At 36.5% G+C, this 17,121-nt stretch overlaps 1 protein-coding gene and 1 long non-coding RNA gene across 3 annotated transcripts in view; one reads left to right on the top strand and one right to left on the bottom strand.

The window, feature by feature from the left end:
- The window catches only part of LOC102480455 (uncharacterized), a 178,067-nt gene that overhangs the window by 104,343 nt on the left and 56,603 nt on the right, over positions 1 to 17,121 (top strand). The window lies entirely within an intron of this gene.
- ADGB (androglobin) overlaps positions 6,331 to 17,121 on the bottom strand; it is a 189,075-nt gene continuing 178,284 nt past the window's right edge. Inside the window, 4 exon segments of the mRNA XM_027765632.1 lie at positions 6,331 to 6,759; positions 10,724 to 10,907; positions 11,857 to 11,947; positions 17,063 to 17,098. Coding sequence (XP_027621433.1) covers positions 6,574 to 6,759; positions 10,724 to 10,907; positions 11,857 to 11,947; positions 17,063 to 17,098 — 497 coding nt within the window. The 3' untranslated portion in view covers positions 6,331 to 6,573.

Raw genomic sequence — 17,121 nt, 5'->3', positions numbered from 1 at the left:
TGGGCTAAAATAAATGTCTTCAGGCAAGCTGCTGAGTATCTCCCAGTGGGAATTAGACAAGATAGGATTTCCCTACTAGACCATCTGGCTTCTCTGTTAAGGGAGAAGAGTCTTAATCTGCAGGTACAAATAATAAATAGGAAGGTCAGAATGAAAACCATTACTGATGTGATTCTTCACTGTCTTTGATCTTTTTATTATGTTAGAATTATTCTCTCACCTCTTATTAATTTATGTCTAAATACAGTAGACCCATATGAATTCTGAGGAACTGGATTGCAAACAACAACAACAAACATATTTTCAGTCACTTCAGATGTGACCAATGGGTAAAAAAACAAGAAGAAATTCTCAGAAGATAGAACCAGATGTCAAGGAGACCAATTGACCAAAAATGCTCTTTTTTTTTGAACAGAAGCAGACCTTCAAGGAGTTTTCCCAGTATGTTGGTGAGGACATTCACAGTGCCTACCCTGAGGGATTTCAGCATTGTTATGAGGTAGAATGGGGATGTCGTCTAGTCTTCTCTTTTCTGAATGCTAGTGTTTATTACTTATTCTCAGAATCAACATTGTATATTGTATTTGTGTGGAGGACTCAGGTAAAAAACAAAGGGATACTGTTCCGGCCAAACACATTGGAATATGATACATACTGTTTTATATTTGTAATACTCTCACTTTAGTTACATGAATATTAGGTTCCATGTCAATGACTCCCTGGTTGCCTTAGTAGAATATAAATTAAGATCCTACTTGGAAAATGAAATTGTCTTAACTAGGCTATGATACATAACTTCTGTGAACACTGCAAAATACCATTGTTGACAACCTGCCATCTGGTATTATCACAGTCTCTAAAGAGTGTGAATCTTTTTTAAAAAACTCTGTAAACTGTGTTTTTCAATATTTTCACTTTAAGACCAGTCTGAAAGGTTTTTGAAAATGATCATAAATATAAATATAGACCCATTATAGCAACAGCCTAATAGTCCAAATAATGTAGCAACTTCAGCTATAATCTATGGAAAACCTATTCTATAAGATTTTGTGCTATGTTCTGGGGGTAACTAAAAATACTTAATACATGACAATTATGATCTAGTTCATTCCTTAAACTTCAGGAGAGTATAGCCCATTATTTAACAGAGAAAATAGATCATATGCAAAGTAGTATAAAATGGTTTTCAGTGCGACAATCACGGTACAACTGAAGAAGCAGAGCTTATCAGCCATATTTGAACCATCCAGAGTATTGCAGGTTAAGGATTTTTGAAATCTGCAGATGATGTATGACCATCTCCTTGGGAATGCTAACTTCTTCAATAACTCTATGTCATAGCTGAAAATCATAAGTCAAACTTTTTGCAGGTTTCCCTGCTTTCTTGCTCTTTGTCTTTATGGAACAGTCATGAATAATAAATTGACTTAAATGATGATAAATGAAAAAGGAACTGAAATATAAGGAGTCTTTATAAACATAAACTGGAGATCAGTCTTTGGATACTAGTTGACTATTCTAAAATGTATTTTCCTGGCTTTAGATGATTCGCTAGGGAAATGATGGTTCTTAGAAAAACTTTAGTATTGTGTTCCAAAGCCATTTTCTACCCACTTTCTTTTAAAATATGTGTATTCAGGGCACACATTACTCTAGAAGCAACTGAGTTAAACTTCACTAAATATTTATGGAGAGATCCATGAACATGAGCCAGAGCATGGCGTAGTGGTTAAAGCAGTGGAATCCTACATGATTGACCATGTGGTTTGGGATCTGGACCCATCAGCTTGAAAAACACCTTGAGCACATGTACATGTGTGCCCCAAATCCCAAAGGAGCAATGGAGGAGAAGGGATTGGACCATTTCCCTTGGGGGCTGCTTTCTCACTTTCCCTCTCTCTCTCCAGTGAGCACAAGTGCTCTCTAGAAAATTAACCAAAAAGAAAAATAAAGAAATATAAGTAAATCTTAGAATTCTTTAAGAAAAAATAAATAGCAACAATCTTCTATTAAATTATCAATCTATGGAATGGTTATTAATCAAGTTGTATCTTACATGCTTTTTTCCATTTTAAATTTCGTTATGAAAACACCATGCAAATTCTTGCACACTGTAAAATGTAATAGCAATGTTAACAAAGTTAGCTCGTTTTCACTAAATTATTTGCATTATTTAATCATTTAAATATTAGCTGATAAGCCTTCACTATGTGACATATTTATTTGGAGTGTTTTCCACAGTCAAGCATCACCTTTTTTTTAATGAGTTTTTTTTTTTTCTTTATCTGTCTGAATATATCAACCACTTTCATCGGAATGAAAGAAACATCCATATGCCAGCAGAGTTAGTGACTTGTAAATTGACAGTTTGATTAACAGTGAAGAAAAAAAGAGTGTTATTACATTATATACCAGATGGGAAAAGAATTCACAGATTAGATAAATAAACTGTTATAATTCACTAAACAAATTCAAAATGTTTGATTTGGATAAAGTTAGAATTGTTTATACAGTTACAGGAATGTACATATGCATACTACAGTGATTTGTTATATAGGTTTAGTTAGAAAATAAATAATGCATGTGATAATGTTGCTTTCTGTGTCCAGCCAAAAAGTGAAAACGAGGATATTTAACTTAAATTTCTAGGCATCCAATACATAATAAAGCTGATCTATAAAAACACACCTATAGTTTGAAACTATTTTCTCTAAATTAAAATGAACAGATTCTGTTTTGTAATTGATTAGACAGAAAACTTTTTAGCAACAGCTTGAAATAGCTTCTTCATAATGTTAACTTCAGAAATGTGTAAAGGTGGGGACCAGCAAATGGCATAATGACTATGTTGCTGGACTCCCATGTAGTTGACCATGGTTTAAGTCCTGGACCTGGTGGCTTAAAACTCACTCCAGACATGTGTGTGTGTGCATGCCCAAGATCCTGAGAGAATGGAGCAGAAGGGATTGTGGCATGGCCATCCCCCCCTGGGGGTGATTTCTTGCTTTCTGTCTCTGTCTCTCTGTCTTTCTGGCAAGCATACCTGCTCTGTAGCAAAAACCTCTCAAAAAAAAAAAAAAAGCCAGTGAAAAGTTAATAAAAGTCATCAACAGCTTTTGATTCACTTAAATGAAGGTACATGGGGACAGTTTTGGATGTTCCAATGATGGGGAAGCACTATTGCCATTCAGTGGTTGAAAGCCAAGGATTTTAGGCAGTGTGGTAGGCAGTGTGAGGCAATGAGCTCTCCTCTTTCCTCCTTCCTCACCCTCGCTCCCTGAGACCCAGCTGCTAGGCAGTCTGGGCCTTGTGAATATCTCAGAACCACTTCCTCGTAGCTCAGTAGGCACGCCTTTTCCACATCAACATCCCAAGTTCAGAGTCACTAAATAAATGTATAAGCTCTGGTAATTCTGCTAATAGATAACCTGACCTTTCATTGGAATCTTCAAACAATGTATTTAGAAATTGGACCCCTGCCTTGGAGACAGGGAGTCTGTGCTCATCTTATATGGGATGCATGGCACTCTTCAAACGTAACATATTTAACCTGAGCTTGTGCTCAATGACGACATGGACCACTCTTCGCCCGGCCACCAGTGGAGCATCCTGTTCTGCTTACGCAGTCATAAACTCACGTCTCCCTCTGTTGGGTCTCCAATTGCATTCTTTGAAATCGGTAAACATTACAGGTAATCCCTCTTAGGTTTGAGGTTCCCTGAGTTCAGAGTCAGTCAATCTTTGAAACAGTCATACACAGCAAAGAATTATCTTACTTTCTATATGATTTAAATGTTAAAAAGCAAATTAATAATCCCACACTTACCTCTGTAAGAGATATATTATTAAGACTTTGTTTTTGTTGTGGTGGTTGTTCGCTTTTTGAGTTTTAATGCTCACTGAACATTTCAGGAGCTAAATCATTGTGAACAATAAAGCCAGACTGTATGTTTCTTGTCTTTGGAAACATCACAGATCAAGCTCCATTTTAGAAATTGTGTTGCCAGTGGCAACCCATTTTAAATATTTGTGTCATGATTACAAACCACCTGTAGATCAGCCTGCCTTTGCACATTTTGTACTATCAGTGACACCAAATACAGGTCCAAGCACCGAATATTTTTTAGCAGGTCACTTCAAGCATTTATGTATCAAAATTCATAGTATTTTAGTATAAAATACTTTCTTTTTATTTTTATCTTAGGGGTTGAATAGTTTATTTATTCAATTAAAATGTTTTGTTATGTTTACTATTTTGCTACTTTTTTAAAAAATTTGCCTTCTTGCTCTCTCCTTTCTACTTTTACCAGTTTTCATTCTTTCTTTTTTTTTTTTTTTCCCGCTTCCCCCACCTACTTTGTTTCGGAAAAACGTAGTTATTTTTAGTACTTCATTCACTAATAGCTTGTTACCTTTATTTTATGTTTTAAAGACTCCTTTAAGGTTAACAACATTTTTTAGAAGTTACCATAGCCTTTATTTGAATAATAGTCTATCACTTTGTGTTGTTTAAGAGCATTACAATAGTATAATTTCATCCTCCCCTTTCTGTCCTTGGACTGATTATTTTCATATATTTTAATTCTATGTATGTTAAAACACCCACAATGCACTGTATTTATTTTTACTTTAAATAGTCAATTGTATTTTCAGATTCAAAAAATAAGATAAAGTGGTCTTTACATGAGAGGACTTCAAAAATTTTCCATCTGAAATAGTCATGAACTAGAGAAGTACTGGTGAAGAAAGTTTGTTTCTTACATGGCTCAGTTAAACCCTCACTGCATTTTTCTCAAAATGATATATAAGAACTTACTTTCTGTCTTACAAAAAGTAAGATGCTGCTACATATGAATGGGGATGTCCGTGATCATATTCTTTGTGTCTAGGATACTATGGTTTATTGTTAGGATTAAGATTCCTAAGACTTTGGGAGGGCTGAATATATAGTATTTCTTATCCAATAAGGGACTGAACTCTGTGAGGCTGACATACTTGGGAAGGTTTGTGTTTCAAATCTAGGAACCTCTTTGAGTGTCCATTGGACACATATGTGTTCATGATCCAGGACTGCCTCAATGCTGGGGATGAATCATGCCATTGGGACCCTCTTGGGGGTGTTGGTTCTCTCTGTACCTCTTACTTGCACATTGAAGAAATAAATAAATGAACTTTAAAAAATAAAACAGTTCTTATCCAATAGAGACCAGTAGATGGCGTAATGGTTACATTGCTAAACTCCTACATAGTTGACCGTGATTTGAGTCCGGGACCTGAGGCTTAAACTCATGCTGGGCATGTGTGGGTGCATGCCCAAGATCCCTAGAGGAGAATAGAAGAAAAATTGCCTAATGGGGATGCTTAATAAAGTTTAGATTTTATTTATTAATTTATTTTATCAGATTATAAATTCTTTGCAGGAGCAGAATTTTATTTATACTTAACACATCATTCCAGGTATATATTTATAGTTAATGTCTTTTCTCCTTCTTCACATTTAATTCATTTAAAAAAATTTATTTATTTATTCATTTATTTTAAATTGACCAGAGTTGATTGAGAGAGAGAGGGAAAGTGAGAAAGTTCGAGTCCAGGTCTAGGACTCGAACCGTGGTCGGCCATGTGGGAGTGTCCAACACGTTAACCACCATGCCACCTGCTGGTCCCCACATTCTATTCTTGCACATCTCCAAAGCACACAATATGTTTTCAAAAACATGCATCATGTTACCATCAACTCAAGGTCATTACCATATATGTCTTTTCTTTTGGAAAACACGTCTGTCAAGTACTTCCTCCCCAAACCCCTCCAACCCATCCCTGCTATCCACCCCACTTCCCTAGAATGTCTGCTATCCAAGTTTAATTTTTTTAAAAAATTGGCACAATTGGGACCAGCAGTTGACATAATGGCTATGTCGCTGAACTCCCATGTAGTCAAACCGCGGTTTGAGTCCCAGACCCAATGGCTTAAACTCATGCCGGGTGCGTGTGCGTGCGTGTCGAAGATCCCGAGAGGAGAATGGAGCAGAAGGGACTAAGGTTTGGCTATGCCCCCTGGGGTTGATTTCTCGCTATCTTTCTGTCTCTCTCTGTCTGTCTGGTGTGTACACATGCCTTCTAGCAAAAATCTCTCCAAAAAAAATAAATTGGCACAATCCTGAAGCATAGTTATTAATATTTTAAAACCATAAATGTTTGAGACAAAATTTCTGCTAAGAACAATAGCTATTTTTCTCATTGTTGAATTTTTCAGACAATCCCATCAGCTAATTTATGATCTTGTTATACTACTAATTAAAAATGTAGGCAGCTCAGAGAGTGGTGCAGATTTTATTACTGTCTAAATATTTAGAGGCAACTTTACTGAAATTAGAACATCTTAAACTCTAATCGCTTTCCTACTAGCTTTCTGAGAAAAACTAGTAAGTTAACATTAAAACACAGAAACTATTTCTAACCTAAAACTATTTTCAATTGGCCTAAGACCTGATTCTATCAACAGGCAAAGTAATAGATGATTAAAATTTGCTTTTCTTCTCCAGAGGACGGGTAGTATAGGGTATCTCTTGGTTACTTTTTCTTTCCTTTCTTTTTTTTCTGTGCATCTGTAGCCTGCGCCTTCTTTTCCGTCTCCGCGCGCATCGCTGCTTCCTTGGCAGCGAGCTCTTCCAACCTTAGGCGTTCCGCCTCCAGCAACTTGTTTCTGTACTCTTCCCGGGAACTGAGGATCTTCTGGCGGGCTTCATCTAAGGAGTCCTGTACCAAAACAAACCCCAGATAAGTTAGTTCCTCCATTTAATGTTTATAATCACAGAGAACTGCAGCTTCTTTAATCCTTTCCTTATGCTTATAAATTTATTTGAAATATTACCAAAGATGAAAGGTTGGTAAATGAAAGCATTGGGGGCGGGGGGGAGGGGAAGGGGGGAGAGAAGGTAAAAAAAAAAAAGGGCGGGGCAGCAGGTGTTGTGGTTAAGGAGCTGGATCTCACATGGCTGACTCTGTGGCTGGAATCCTAGACCTTAGGGCTTGAAAAACATGCTGGATGCCTGTGAGTTAATACCCAAAACCCTGTGGGAGAATGGCGAAGAAGAGATTGCAGTGTGGCCATCCCCAGCTTGGGAGTGATTTCTCTCACTTTTTCCTCTCTCTCTCCATCTCTGTCTTTCTCCGGTGAGTGTGCATGCCCTGTGGCAAAAAAAAAAAATCTAAAAAGAGAGGGAGAGAGAAAGAAAGAAAAATAGAGAAGTAAGAGATTTTGGCAAAGGAACGATTTGCTTTAAATGAGTTCACATACTACCTATATAAAATATTTAGCCAATGTCTCTCACATAGTAATTCTGTTCAGTAAATTACTAGTTCCTCACATGTATTCTGCACTATTTGAAGTAGAACTTTCAAATAGTACTAACCAACCCATTAGTTTTCTTTGTTATTGTCAGTTTGATTTTTGTTCTCACCACTCCAAAAAACCCTCTGCTTATCAAGGACACCAATGAACTATTCATAGCTAAATCTAACATCATTTCTTGCTTTTGTTCTTACTTAACCATGCTCTTTTCCTCTTGGATCAACTGACTTCACGTGGCTTCCTGGAAGCCATGTCCTCATAGTTTCTCTTCTGCCTCACTAGCTGCTCCTTTTAAGACACCTATGCTATTTTTTTCTCTTCTCCTTCATCTCCCCATGTTCAAGTAGCCAAATTGATTGTTTATGTTTTAAAACTAATATAAGAGAACCTTCTAGAAATGCCTGCTTTGTCTTTATCCTTGAAATCTTCAAGAGTTTTTTTTTTTTTTTCATGTCTTTGCAACTGGCATGGTTTTGTTGTAACATTGAAACAGATAAATGTCAGAATCAGACTTTCCATGAAAGAAAAGTACTGTACTTACCATACTAAATTTGGATTCACTAACCAATAGTACAAGATGATAGTTGTGATATATTTAAAAGGGAGAAATGTACAGCTTAAGAGTCTTGGATAAAGTAAGTTTAATATTTGTCAGTAATTTTTTGAGGAATGGATATGCTTTCTCCTTTCTGGAAAGAAATATGTTACTGATCATATTTCTTTCAAAGTGCTATTAGTCAAAACGAGGGTGTTTATACCTTATACTTAAATGAATGGATCTGATTTAAAGCTGTCCCCGTTAGTATTTTTTCTTTCCCTTCTTCTTCCTATTCCCTTGTCTATTAAACACATAAAGTATTAACAGTAATTGTAAAATTCTTTATTTTGTAATTTAAATTATTGCTTACATGATAAATTGAATCTATATCATTTTAATATTCATTGATTTACTGATTCATGTATTATACAAACTTTTGTCAGGCAGACAACCCTCCTAGGCTTTGTAAATCACAAATCCCTGTTCAAATATGGTCTATATTCTAGTACAGAGGGAGAAAACAATGTATGCATATTTGCTACGTATAATATCCTTACATTTAAATCAATTGTTAAATCAATAACAATAACCATACAAGATAAGTACTTAAAGAACAATAAGGCCAGGAATGATCCCATAAATCTTAAAGGAACTCATTTTAAAAAGGTAGCTAACAAAGAGCTGTCTAGTGGAGTGATAATAGGTGAGAGATCTCACAAATGAAGATACACATAATTCCCTCTCTGGAGGAAGATATTCTATGAAGAGGCAGAAGTAAGGTTGAAAGCTCAGGGTAAGAATGGGCCTGGAAGTTAGTGAAAAAGCCAAGCCTGGTTGACAAATGCAAAAAAAGATAAAAAGGAGGCAAAATTAGAGAGAAAGATCAGGAAGGAAAAAAGGGCACACCAGGGACACTGTAGAGGTCATAATCAAGATTGAGGCTTTTTTCGTGGTGACAGGTCTGAAGTCATTACATTAAAATAACCTCATTTTCCATTTTAAAGATGTTATTACAAGAACCATTAATGCAATTCAGTGACTATGTCTGGTCCTCCTCTGGGTTTGTGGTACCATTGCTTTCTATACACAGTATCACAAACTCTGTAGCTTAAACAGCAGAAACGTATGTGCCACAAGGCTTTTGACCCCTGAAGTTCAAAATCAAGGTATCACTAAGATTCGTTTCATTTATTGAAGTTGTTTGTGACCCATGTGACTTGCTTCGACCAATGACACATGAGTGGAAATGAATGTGTCATTTGTGGGCAGAAACAGTAACAACCAGTGTACAACTCACCATGCTCTCTTCCCTGTCATGATCACCATGGTAGCAGCAGCTTGTGGAACCTCCTTCAGCCTGGGCACATTAATTTATTTGATAAAAAGGACCCTCTACTGAACTGCATTGAATGTGTAGCTGGATTGAGAAATACTCTTTCATTGTTTTAATCCAGGGATTAGTAAACCATGGCTTGTGGAAAAAAAACTGGCTCATTATTGTGTGTTTTCTAAATCAGGTTTTATTTATTTAGGTATTATGCCACACACTTTTTTTTTTCCTGTGTGTTTTTAAAGGGAGAGTTGAGTATATGTAATAAATGGTTTGCAAAGAGACCCTATGGTCTGCAAATACAAAAATATTTTCTATCTGGCCCTTTATAGAAAACCCTCTGCATTAAGCCACTACAGCACTGGGGTTTTTGGTTACCACAGGATTCTGCTGGGCAGTGGGAGCAATCACCTATCTGTAAAAGATTCAATAAATAGCTTTAACCAAACTAATCCATTTCACTTTCACTTCCTAATACATCCTGTGCCACAAATTGCTAACCCTTTGATTGATTCTGGAGGGACAGAGCAAATTGGGTTTTTAATCCCTAAGAGTCTTCCTGCTGCTATTTCAAGATTACCTGTCCCAATCTGGCCTCATCCAGTTAGTTTCCAAATTCAAGATAACTCTGTTGATGTCTTCTCTTCCATTATTTCCATTACTGAGGGTAGATTTCCACTATTGCATTTTAGAGGGCTTTTAGAGAGTAAATGAAGTAAGATGTGTTTAATTGATTTGCATATTTTTGAGAAGTTGTGACTGCAGAAACAAACATTTTCAACTTCTTTCAACATGGATATTAAAGGATTCTATAATTTCTTTTTTTTTTTTTTTTGAGAGACTTTCACTGTAGGGCGCGTGCGCTCGCCAGACAGACAGAGAGAGACATAGAGACAGAAAGCGAGAAATCACCCCCCAGGGGGGATGGTCACGCCGCAATCCCTTCTCCTCCATTCTCCTCTCGGGATCTTGGGCACGCACGCACACGCGCCCAGCATGAGTTTTAAGCCACCGGGTCTGGGACACGAACCGCGGTCGACTGCGTGGGAGTCCAGCAACATAGCCATTACGCTAACTGCTGGTTCCCAGGATTCTATAATTTCTTTTGACAAAAGAATTTATCAACAGGGATTCGTATGCTTACTTTTAGTTTTATTGTATTTATCAAAGAATTTATCAGTAGTGATTCATGTGCATACTTTTAGTTTTATTGTATTTCCTTTTTTTTTTCTTTATGAGAGAGAGAAAGAGAAAGTGAGGGGGAGGGAAAGGAATAGAGACAGAGATAGAAGGAAAGGGAGAGAGAGAGAGGTATTTTTGACAGGGTCTCACTGTGTCACAATCCCCTTACCCTAGCCTCCCTGTTAGGTAGCATTACAGGCATGTGTTATAACACTCAGCATGCTGGTGGGGAGGGGAGGGCTGGGAGCAGAACCTGGACATCCCATGTGGCTTCTGGCCTCCCAAGCAAAGTGGTTCAAACATGTACTTTTAGACTCACCCGCATTTCCCCATACATATCGAGGACTTCATCTCTTAACTTACACCGTTCTTCTTGGTCAATGTCTCTTATGCTAAGGATTCTGGTTCTATACTCTCGAAATTGGTGGATTTCTTCTGCCTTTTGCATTGCCTGCTGCTGATTTAGTTCATCTGTTTGCAGCTGAGGCTCATTATTTGTTTTCCTTTATATAAAAAATGATTAAAAGAGATGCATAAATCATTTGGGAACCACGGGATAAAATTTATCTTAGAACTCAAATAATTTAACAGGATATCAACGGTGTGGTGATCTGAGTAAAATCAAACATTAGGGATAGAAACAGTAAACCATTTTTCTTTAATGATATATGTTCCTTTTATTGAGTCACCGATATTTTAGGAAACTATATATAGGACAATATCAGTAAATTCTGATGTAGCATCTGATAAGGTGATTGTGGAAATTGATGTTCCAAATTGTAGACTACTCCATTGTTTTATTTTTGAATTTATGTAGCTAAATAATTTTGACAGTGTTTTCAAGCAAATAAATATGTGTGAGTAACTATCTCTCTTACTCCAATTGTCTAGTTCTTAGGAACATTGAATCAAATTAAATTATGGCAGTGGAGATGGTGAAAATTTTCTGTAGCTCAAGTCACATTAATCAGGCTGCAAATTAAATCTTTATGAAAACATTTAAATGATTTTATGATTGACTTAAAACACATTTGCTAAATTTGAGATGTAAAATCACATACTTCAAAAAAATTAGACACACTGAAGATATACTAAGAATTTCAGGCCTAGCCTGCGGTGTGGTAGGTTAAGGCAGCTGGATTCCACGTGGCCAATTGTGTAGTTCAAGTCCCAGACCTGGCGGCTTGAAAAACATGCCAGCCACATGTACATGCATGCCACCAAATCCCAAAAGGAGGGATAAATGGAGGAGAAGGGATTTCCATGTGGCCATTCCCCATTAGGGCCGTTTTCTCACCTGTCTAGTTCTCACTCTCTCTAGAAAGTACAAGTAACCTCTGGCAAAATTGAAAAGAAAATTTAAATTTTGTTGCTTAGCAACTGTCTATTGGCAATGTATCCAAAGTTCTATAAATACAGTTGTTTGCATTAATTATGCCTATTAAAATTTACCGTATATATTGATTTAAATCCACGATTTCTAGTTCTTTCCTAATAAGTCGTGGAGATAATTCCAAAAGTGTTGGAGATCGTGAACGAGCTCCTGTTAAAAAAAAAAAAAAAAAAAAAAACTGACTCAGCATTCAAAAAATAATCAATAATGATTAACTAAGGAAATATTGAGTGTTTATTAAAATGCTGTCTTTGCTAATAATCAATTAAAAGAGGCCGTCTCCAGAATAGTAAGATAGTTCTCTCCTAGAAAATATGCCATCAATATACTGGATCCTTTTTAATAGATCAAGGGTAAAACTTACGAACATATGCAAACATTTTGGAAAAGCAATGAAAAAGTAAAAGTCAGTTACCAAAGACCACTTACTGTCTAATTCTATTTATAGGAAATATCCAGAATGGGTAAATCCATAGAAATGAAAATAGATTAGTGCTTACTAAGGGTATGGGCAGAGAGTGGGAAGAGGAATTGGTAAAATATTGGGTCTGGAGTTCCTTTTCATTGAAAATAATATTTTCTGTTAAAAAACATTGTTTGTGGAACCAGCAGTTAGTGTAATGGCTATGTTGCTGAACTCCCATGTAGTTGACCACGGTTCAAGTTCTGGACCCGGTGGCTTAAACTCACGCCGGGTGAGTGTGCATGTGGGAGCCCAATTCCAAGAGGAGAATGGAGGAGAAGGGATTGTAGAGTGGCCATCATCCCTGGGGGGTGATTTCTTGTTTTTTTGTCTGTCTGTCTCTCTCTGGCAAGCACATGCACCCTGTTAGCAAAAACCTCTCCAAAAAAAAAAAATTTGTTTGGATTTACCTAATTTAAGATTTTATTCAAGATATAATTATATAGTTATATTTCAAATTTATCCTCTAGCTGGTGTTACTACATCTATAGTTAAATGGAGGAGATGACAAAACAAAGGTACTTTTTAAAACAGTAAAAATTTTATTTTAATCACAGTTAAATGAAGGAACAGACAAAATGTTTTACCTTAAGTTATAAAATTTCACTAAAAATAAGTTAAATGATCTATTATTAAAGAGGCAAGGCTATATGTGAAAGCTATATTAAGCACTATGTGGGCTGGAATATAAACTTTGCTTTTTGAGAGAGATGTTTTGCCATAGGATAAAAATGCACTTGCCAGAGAGACAGAGAGAGAGAAAATGAGAAATCACCCCCAGTGGGGAGGGCCACGCTGCAATCCCTTCTCCATTCTCCTCTCAGGATTTGGGCACACATTCACACATGCCTGGTGTGTTTCAAACCGCCAAGTCTGGGACTTGTGGGATTCCTGCCTTACCCCTATGTCACCTGCTGGCCCTAGAATATAAACATTTTTAACACATGGTATCCTCGAGAAACCTTTACTCTAGTGAAACAGGCAATGTACAAAAGGTAGACAGCCACTTTGTGCACCATGTACAATTAAATGTAAATTTAAAATTACAAAATAAAATAGAAAAATAAAAAGGTAAACAATAAAAATCAAATAAGTAGCAGCATTTTACCAAAAGACCTATAGTGAGCCCACTAGAACAGATTTAAGAGACTCTAGAGTCTAAGTTATTATATTTTTTCTAAAAACAAGAAAAAAAAACAATGCGCAATGTACATACTATAGCATTCACCCATTCTTTTTTCTTTCTTTCTTTCTTTCTTTTTTTTTTTTGAGACTTTTTGCTATCAGGTGCATGCACTTGCTTTAGAGACAGAAAGAGACAGAGAGACAGAAAGCGAGAGAAATCACCCCTCAGTGAGATGGCCATCCTGCAATCCCTTTTCGTCCATTTTCCTCTAGGAATTTTGGACACTCACACACACATGCCTGGTGTGAGTTTCAGTTTGCCAGGTCCAAGACTCAAACTGCTGCCACCATGTGGGAGTCCAGTGATACAACCATTACGCCGCGCTGATCCCAAAATTCACCCATTCTTAAATGCATCTAATGTGATGCTTTTTTATTAAATTTACCAAGTTGTATGACCATCATCAAAATTCAGAATTCAATAAAAAAAATTGGAGAAAAATGATTTTAAATTGTTTCTATCATTGAAGTAAGAGCTCTTGTGCTATTTTACAGTTACTTTGTCTTCTAACCACAAGCTCCAGGCAATTAGTCTATATCTCTAAAGATCTGTTTTTCTTAAACATTTTATACAAATAGGAGTGGATTGCTGGGTCATGTGGTGAAATTATTTTTAATTTTTTAAAAGAAACTGCCAAATCATGATTTGATGGCTTGTATCACGGTTGATAATGTTACTATTTTAACTTTATAATCAACTTTGCAATCATTAATAAAAATCTTCCCATTGGTTTTCTTTTATGAATACTATTTTTTAATAGAGATTTTTTGCTATAGGGCACTTGCACTCACTAGAGAGACAGAGACAGGGAGACAGAAAGCGAGAGATCATTCCCCAGTGGGGATGGCCATGCTCCAATGCTTTCTGCTCTCTTCTCCTCTTGGGATATTGGGCATGCACGCACATGTGCCAGCATGAATTTTAAACTGCTGGGTCTGGGACTTAAGCCGTGGTCAACTATGTTGGAGTCCAGCAACATAACCATTACCCCATCTGCTGGTCCCATGAATACTATTCTTAAGAGTAGTTTTATGGGACCAGCAGTTAGCGTAATGGCTATGTCGCTGGACTCTCATGTCGTCAACGCGGTTCGCATCCCGGACCTGGTGGCTTAAACTCACTCCAGGCGCGTGTGCGTGCATGCCCAAGATCCTAAGAAGAGAATGGAGGAGAAGGGATTGCAGCGTGGCCATCCCCCCTGGGGGGTGATTTCTCGCTTTCTATCTCTCTGTCTCTCTCTCTCTGTCTGGTGAGTGCACATGCCCTATAGCAAAAATCTCTAAAAAAAAAAAAAAGTAGTTTTATGTTCATAGTAAAGTCAAGAGGAAGACACAGAGATATTACATATAACCTTTGCTTTAGAGATATCACATATAACTTTTGCTTTACACATGCATAACTTTTCTCTTTATCAGCATCCTTCTTCAGAGTGGTACATTTGTCATGTAGATATTATTTACAAATAATAATGGTTTTAGTTCTTCTTTCCCAACCAATACGGTTTTTTATTTTATTTTCTTGTCTTGTTGCATTTACTAGGACTTCCAACATGAAACTGAAAAGGAGTTGAAGAGAGAGGATGTCTTTGGCTGATTCTTGATCTTAGTAGGAAAGCTCCTAACAGTTCCTTACCCTTAAGTATTTTAGCCATAGGCATTTTGTACACATTCTTTATCAAGTAGAATCGTGCCATAAAAAGCGTGAATCCTCTCTCTTTCTCTTTTTATTTCTCTGTCTGTGTTTCTCTTTCTCATGGAAGAAATAAATGGATAAATATTTTTAAAAATTAGGAAATCCTGCCATTTGTAACAACATGGATTAACTTAGAGGGCATTATCTTAAGTAAAATAAGTCAGCGAGACAAAGTAACTGCATGATCTCTCTTATATGTATTATCTAAGACATTCACATTCATAGAAATAAAGAACAGAATTGTGGGGTAGTGGGTGAAAAATATTTATCAAAACATACAAATTTTAGTTAGATGAAGGAATAAGTTCTGGAGATCTACTGCCCAGCAAGATGAGTATAATTAATAATTAGTTGTATACTTCAAAATATCTAAAGGAACAGATTTTAAATGCTTTCATCACAAAGAAATAATAAATAATTAAGGGTATGGATATGTTAATTAGTCTGGTTTGACCATTCTACAATGTATACATGTATTAATTACACTGCACTGAAATCTATAAATACATACAATTATTTAACTAAAAATAAGATATAACTTTAAAAAAGATGACCTTGTTAGCATATAAATAAACAACTTTATATCAAACTTTAAATTGCATTATTTTAAAAATTGCATATATTGAAACATTTTATAGATATTTAAATTAATTAAGGATGGGAAAATGTTTGTGTCCACAATATGTGGAGTTCAGAGAACTGGGTTTGAGTCTTAGTTCTATCAAAATAGCATCTGCTTCCTGCCTTTGGGTGAGACATTTATTCCATCATTTTTAAGCAGAGATAGAAATATATGCTTTTTCTAATTCATGGAGGTGCAAGTGAGATAATACATGGAAAACCACTCTACAAAATAGATGTTAACATTAAAAAATAGGTATCCTAGTAAGTTTTAATACTGCTGTTATGTGCATTAGTATCTATTACAAGGTGCTTATTTTTAAAACTTCAGTTCAAATGTATCAGTGTCTCCTGTTTGTATAGGAAAAGCATCCGTTGAATTCTGGGTTTTCCTCTGCTCTGTGGAAGGCACTCAAGGACCTGCCTTAGCCTTAAACACTTCTGAATTTTAAAATTCTTAGAATGGTTTAGCAATTTTGATAAGAGAACTATGCTTCCTTCAAAATATTTGTATTTGCCTGGGTCTGAACAAGCAGAGAAATGAACAGATTTCAGTACTGATATGGTTTTAATTGGAGAATTTAGCTTGACGTGAGAGGCAAATGCCAGGTTCACAGACACTCAGAGCTGGCCAGCCCCTCCAGTCCACCACAGGCGGTGGTCCCTAATCGCAGCAGGCCGAGAGCTTCGTGGGCAGCCCAATCTGTTTTTCCAAATGTACCAATCAAATAAGACACAGCCCCTTCAGGATGGAAAGAATCTAGCACTTGCTTAGGGGTAATCCTTCCTCATGGAAACCATGAGTGTGGAAAGTTATTTCTCCGTAATACTTTCCATCAGGGATTCAGGTTCATTTTAGTGAACAAATACGTGAATCCCCGTAGATCAAATTAGTGTGGCCTGAAATACTTAAGCTTTGTCATAAAAAGAAAACCCATCACAGAGCATGCCATAAATTAAAGGGAAAAGAATCTGTGCTTAGTTAGAATTGTATACGTCAATGCAGACATTTTATCTTCCATATTTGTAGACATAGAAAACAATAGACCTGCTGGGGTTTTTCTTTTTCTGTGTTTTGTTTGTTTGTTTTGTGGTCCACTTGTACCTTTAGGTTAAGTTATAGTCATTAGGTTCTTGAGCAAATTACCAACTCTGTTACGTAAAATGAAGACTTGTGAATCCAAGATACATTCTTCCTACTTTTGTAACCCTAGCTATCACACATGAAGCGACGATCTTGGACAGAATTTTTTTTTTTTTTTCAGACTATCTGCTACTTCTTTCCAATGGCAGGAATACTTACTGACATTTTCCTTGCGCATGCTTTGCTCACGCTCTTTCTTCCCCGGCCCACCTCCCCCT

Source organism: Tupaia chinensis, unplaced genomic scaffold (genome assembly GCF_000334495.1).
Source record: "Tupaia chinensis unplaced genomic scaffold, TupChi_1.0 Scaffold000008_1, whole genome shotgun sequence".
Lineage (NCBI taxonomy): Eukaryota > Metazoa > Chordata > Mammalia > Scandentia > Tupaiidae > Tupaia > Tupaia belangeri.
The sequence above is the reverse complement of the archived record's forward strand: the minus strand, read 5'-3'. Positions and strand labels throughout refer to the sequence as shown.